The sequence below is a fragment of the Spea bombifrons genome, chromosome 1 (assembly GCF_027358695.1).
Source record: "Spea bombifrons isolate aSpeBom1 chromosome 1, aSpeBom1.2.pri, whole genome shotgun sequence".
In the NCBI taxonomy this organism is placed as follows: Eukaryota; Metazoa; Chordata; class Amphibia; order Anura; family Pelobatidae; genus Spea; species Spea bombifrons.
Window position 1 is genome coordinate 151,335,935 of NC_071087.1, and position 5,870 is coordinate 151,341,804.

A 5,870-nucleotide genomic window follows, 5' to 3' on the forward strand; every position below is an offset into this window, starting at 1 on the left:
TACAATTTATATATATGTAAAAGTGTGTAAAAAAATGTTTTTTTGTTTTTTTTTCTCCATTTCTTGACTTTTTTAGATTTCATTCATACAAAATAATGTCTGACAATTATGAACATGGTTTCAAATGAAAGCTCTATTTGTACTGAATTAAACAACATATATTTTGCGTGAGTAAATGAATGAGTAACAGGCACATTACAGTTGAACAAAGACATAGTAAAAACATGAAAATAGCTCCTGTAGTGTAAGAAATCCCAGGTCCTTATGGGGTTAAAAGGAGGCGTGGCATGTAAAGTGGTGTATATACTACCTGGCTGAATGCAAGTTAAGGAAATTGCGCTGTTCCAACTCAAACATGGATCTGCGACTCGTCAATCTCCTGGTATTGGCTGCATTTTTCTGCTACCTGCAGCTTTCCGAAGGTAGGATCGTGAGTTGTAGGTCTAACGTGTAATTAAATAAGTGACATGTTATGTGAAATTATAAAAAAAATGCTAGAAGCCAACATCTTGTGGACACGTGATATATATATCTACACTTCTGCTGTTTCTTTGTTTCTGCATGCTTGCTATGGATTTATTCTTCTCTTTTTACTTCAATAAATAAACCTTTACTAATTCTCCCAGTTGAGATTTGAATGTATTTTTAGATATATATTACTGTTTAAATATTTGGGGTCACTAAGAAATTTCCTTGTTTTTGAAATAAAAGCAAATCTTGTCCATTAAAACAACAAGGGATCAGGAGGTGTTAATGTTGTAAATGACTATTGTAGCTGGAAACGGCTGATTTTTTTAATGGAATATCTTCATAGGCCCTCTATCACTCCCATCACTCATGTGTTCCAATGGCACGTTGTGTTCGCTCATCGAAGTTTAAGCTAATTAATTGTTAGAAAACCCTTTTGAAATTATGTTACAGCTATAAATGTCCTTGTTTTCCATGAAAACAGCTAATTGACCCCAAACTTTTGAACGGTCGTGTAAATTAATTTTCATGTTGTGGAGCAAAACATCTGAATGTGTTTGGTGCTATTATGTTTGTGCTTAAAAAAATGTAGAGGACTGGTATATGTTCTCAAAGGCATGTTCTTTGTAGTATATTTCTACCATATGCAGGTGAAAAGCATAGCAATTGGTCTAATAAGGAGGTGTAGATAAAATTGTCCATCTCAATATTCAGTTAGTGGGAGCAGAGAGGTCTGGTCGTGCATTTTCATGAATTATTATTTTATTATTTTGTATTTATTTAGCATCAACAAATTATGCAGCGCTGTACAACTTAAATGGGGCAGTTAACACAACATAACAAATATGCATTAATACACACAGACACAACAGGAGCTGAGAACCCTGCCCGTAAGCTTGCCATCTAGCCTTATGGTACTTTTACACAAAAAGTTTCTGGCAGGAATGGTGGGCTTTTGAGGGCCCTGCCCGTGAGCTTACAATCTAAATCAGACTTACCTGAAGATATTAGCAGTGACTGACGACACAAGGTTTCAACTTCATACCCCTGCATATTCTGTAATGGCTATGTGAAAGAGAAGCCTCTGCCAGTAGTGGTACAGATTCCACAGCCCCCACATATCATCTGTGTGTTCCATCCGAAGGTGCATGTGCCTCTTGGGGTGTTTGCAATGGGGCAGGGAACAAAATGGGACCGAGAGTACACTACGATTAAAGCAGGGCTGCACAACTCTAGTCCTCAAGGGCAACAAACAGGCCAGAAATTCTGTGTATGCTACCTCCAAAAATTAGGTCAATTATGTTTTTTTCATTTGAAATACCTGTGCTTAACTTGGGATATCCAAAAATAATTGCCTATTTATGTCCTCTGAGGACTGAAGCTGTGCATCCCTACCCTAGTGGCTGCCCCAATGTGATACAGAGGGTGCTGGGGACTTCTAGGCGCGTGCACAGAGGTGGGCTGACATTGCTCCCCAGGCCCCTCCAAAATTCTTGTGGGGACGTAATGAGAGTCACGTACCGCAATGATAAGTGACCCTGCGGTGAAAGTGCAGAAGAAGCCTCAGAGAAGATAAAAGGAAGGGAGGCAGGCAAGGAGAGAGAGTGTAAGGGAAAGAGGCAGGCAAAGAGGGACAAAGTGAGAGAGAAGGAGGGAGGCAGTATGTATGTATGTTAGAACGTTAGTGTGTGTGTTAGCATGCATATGTGTTAGCATGAGTGTGTGTGTGTGTGTGTGTGTTAGCATGAGTGCGTTAGTGTGCTTTAGTGTAACTATGTGTAGCATCAGTGTTAGTGCGAGTGTGTATGTAAATATGTGTGTCAATGTTTGTTACCACTAGGACACTGCCAAAAGGGAGGATGTGGAGGACTCTGCTGGTGGCTGCACACACTTCCATTACCAGATGTTGGCAGGTTTTGAGTGGGCCTATGGGACAGCTGCCTTGGACTCATAAAGCAAGCCTGGCCCATGGGTAGCGGCTCCTTTTGCTCCATGTTAATCACGGCCCTGCACATGTAACTCTTTTGCAAGCACTGCAGTTACCTACCATGATTCTATTGATCATTTACTGGCAGCTGAAGGGAAGCAGTATAAGGCATTCCGTGCAGATAATTAGTGTTATCAACTACTTTGTTCCCTAGAGCAGTTAAAACATTTATGGAAGAGGGAAGAGGAAAAAGAGAACTAAACCAGAACTTTTTATGGTTGGTCACGCTCTTAGAATGATATTTTCACTTTTGATTTTGCCAAAAAAAAAGCAATCAATAATTGGTAAATGAAACTAATTTATGAGGAATTGGGAGATTAAAGAATGTTTGCGATCAGTTCAGTTTGTTGGCTTGAGATCAACGATATGCCACTTTGTACTTAGCTCATGCTCACAAGTTAAATTGAGTAAAAAAATAAATAAATCCGTCTTCCTTGTAAATGTTTTACTGAATTTTATTAATAGCTATCGATCCATCACAAAGTTACAAGTCTCAGTTAAGCCCTGTTGCGTATTACCCGTTAGGCCTAGGGTAACTAGGGTACCTCCCAACCATCCCGTTTTCATGCGACATTGGAGAAAGTGGCTTTGTGAAGAGGTGAGGTTCCCTCAAGATTGTAAGCTTGCGAGCAGGGCTCTTGCCACCTAATGAATGTTTGTCTTAGTCTGTCGATTCTTGTCTTGTCATACCCCTTGAATATATGTATTGTATTAAGCGCTGCGTAAATTGTTGGCGCTATATAAATAAAAGATAATAATAACTATGTGTAGGGTCGGGCTATCTGCATGCAGGGATGGGGCAAGGCAGCTGATCTTTAATGGGTAGACAGCGTGAAGAAAGTGAGCTGGGAGTAGACCTCTTCCATGCCCGGGGAAAGAAGAATGTGAAGACCCGGAGAAGCAGAGCTTTACCCAGAGACTCTGGGTCAACCCAAGGTTCCCAGGCACGGACAATTCCTTTTATGCTGATATGAGATCACGTTCCAGTACACAAAAGAGCCTCTACTTAATTCACAGTACCTTTTTCCAGATTGTCTTTTTCAATATCCCATGACTATGCTAACTAATGTGACACGCTCAACCTTCATGTAGTTGTGTTACCGCTAATCTTCTCTTTCTTCTGCAGCTTTCATAAATTCCAAAATTCAGTGCTGCACTGAATATAGTGACCGGATTCCTAAAAAAGTTTTACAGAGAGTGAAATCATATAAAATTCAGCAAGCCAATGGAATATGCAATCTGAGAGCTGTTGTGTAAGTACTGGCGGGGGCATTCTAATCTTTGCTTCACTCAATCACTAATCCTTCACTTATTTCTTTGGTTACTAAAATAAAGAAAAAAAAATACTAGATAAGCCAACTAACTCTTACTTCCATCATATTCTGAATTCCTGTTAAGACCTGGTAAGTTTTACACATTAATTATATACCGTATTGGCTCGGATATAGGCCGCCCCCGTATATAGGCCGCACCCTAAAAGTTTGGTGCTTTTTTAAAGAAAAAGTTTTTTTCTTTAAAAAAGCACCAAAAAAAACATGCTGCCACTCTGCCCCCCCCGAGATATGCTGCCACTGTCCTCCCTCCCCGAGATATGCTACCACTGTCCTCCTCCCCCCCCGAGATATGCTGCCACTGTCCTCCCTCCCCGAGATATGCTACCACTGTCCTCCTCCTCCCCCCCCGATATGCTGCCACTGTCCTCCTCTGCCCCCCCTCCTCGACTTACTGGAGCAGACTCCCGGGTGTCTTGCGGGGCCGGCGGGGGACATCTACGCAATACGCGTATGCAACTTCCGGTGCCGGTACCGGAAGTTGCATACACGTATTGCGTAGATGTCTCCCGCCGGCCCCGCAAGACACCCGGGAGTCTGCTCCGGTAAGTCGGGGGTGGGCAGAGGTAAAACGCATCGTGCGGACGGTCCGCACGATGCGCTTAGACAACCTCCCGTCCCCCCCGTGGGAAGTGCCGGCAGGGGAGGCTGTCTGAGCGTATCGGGGAGTAGGATGCAGGTCCCCTGCACCGCTGCGGGGGATCTGTATCCTAACCCCGCTGCCTGCCCGGCGCCCGGGACTGCATGTCCCGGGCGTCGGGCGCTAGACCCCGAATATAGGCCGCACCCCCACTTTAAAGACTTAAAGTGGGGGAAAAAAGTGCGGCCTATATTCCAGCCAATACGGTAATATACACCGATCAACCATAACATTATGGCCTCTGACAGGTGAAGTGAATGGCACTGGGGGTAGACATTTACCCGCACATCTTAGGCCTTTAATGCTTTTATTGTTTTGGGTTGTAAATGAACATATTTTTATTCATCTTTGTAAATGTCTTCTTTTTTTTTTTTGGACAGGTTATATACAAGACACAAGACTTTATGTATGAATCCCAAGAATAAGCATGTTATGAGATGGATAAAAAAGAAAAACAAAGATCAATGTCAGAAGACATCTACTTGTGTTGGAAAAAAGAAAACAAAAAGGCCGAAAAAAAAGCAAAAGAATCCCAAAACATAAACAAAAAATAAATGCATAAATGAAATGTACTACAACACTGGCTATTGTAGCCTCTACTAGATTTTACTAAAGGGACAGTTTAATGGCGCTGGCAGCCCCTCCAAAGAAGAATGGATATTTTCCTCTGAGTAATATGCATTCTTCTTAAAAAAAAAAAATACATGTAGTTACCCGAAGTAGAATCTGCAGTGCAGCCAGTCAATAGCAAGAAAATGTGCCGTTTGAAATTAACGGCAGTGCTTTCTACACATGTGCACAGGGGTCTGAACACAACCCTGCCCGCAGTGTTCACCCAGCCAGTGCAGTGGTAAGTATATCACATGCATGTTTTCCGGGGAACACGTCTCCCGTATGGAATATAGTTGGGGAGCAAGGGAAGGAGCGAATGCAAATGGCATGTTTCTGCCGAATACCTCTATGACACCACGGAAAACTTAAATGGACCACACAGCTATCATATTATATGCAGAGCAAGAAAGACCGACATGACCTGATCCCTTAAGAACCAGTAGGCTAGATGATCTTCAGATTCCTCTTGAAGTTATATATAAAAGTGAGTACATTTTTGTAAATATTTTATTATATCTTTTTATGTAACAACACTGAAGAAATGACTCGCTGCTACAATGTAAAGTAGTGGTAAACTACACGCCCAAGAGGGTTAAGGCAGTGCTGGAAAATAATGGTGGCCACAAAAAAGAAATTGACACTTTGGGCCCAATTTGGACATTTCCACTTAGGGGGTATACTCACTTTTGTTGCCAAGGTTTAGACATCAATGGCTGTTGTGTTGAGTTATTTTGAAGGGAAAACCAAATTTACGCTGTTATTCAGGCTGTACACTCACTACTTTACATTGTAGCAGCGAGTCATTTCTTCAGTGTTGTCACGTGAAAAGATA

At 42.0% G+C, this 5,870-nt stretch overlaps 1 protein-coding gene across 1 annotated transcript; it reads left to right on the top strand.

Annotated features, from left to right (window-relative positions):
- Positions 1-314: 314 nt before the first annotated feature.
- On the top strand, positions 315-5,004 carry CCL28 (C-C motif chemokine ligand 28). Its single transcript, XM_053457952.1, has 3 exons — positions 315-422; positions 3,582-3,708; positions 4,807-5,004. The coding sequence occupies exons 1-3, from the start codon at positions 356-358 to the stop codon at positions 4,967-4,969; spliced, it is 357 nt and encodes a 118-aa protein (XP_053313927.1). The 5' UTR covers positions 315-355; the 3' UTR covers positions 4,970-5,004.
- Positions 5,005-5,870: the final 866 nt, after the last annotated feature.

Bases quoted from the DNA above. Each gene is read 5' to 3' on its own strand.
- CCL28 (XM_053457952.1), top strand. From the start codon at position 356: ATGGATCTGCGACTCGTCAATCTCCTGGTATTGGCTGCATTTTTCTGC. The intron at 423-3,581 runs GTAGGATCGTGA...TTTCTTCTGCAG, and splicing joins CTACCTGCAGCTTTCCGAAG to CTTTCATAAATTCCAAAATT. The intron at 3,709-4,806 runs GTAAGTACTGGC...TTTTTTGGACAG, and splicing joins TGCAATCTGAGAGCTGTTGT to GTTATATACAAGACACAAGA.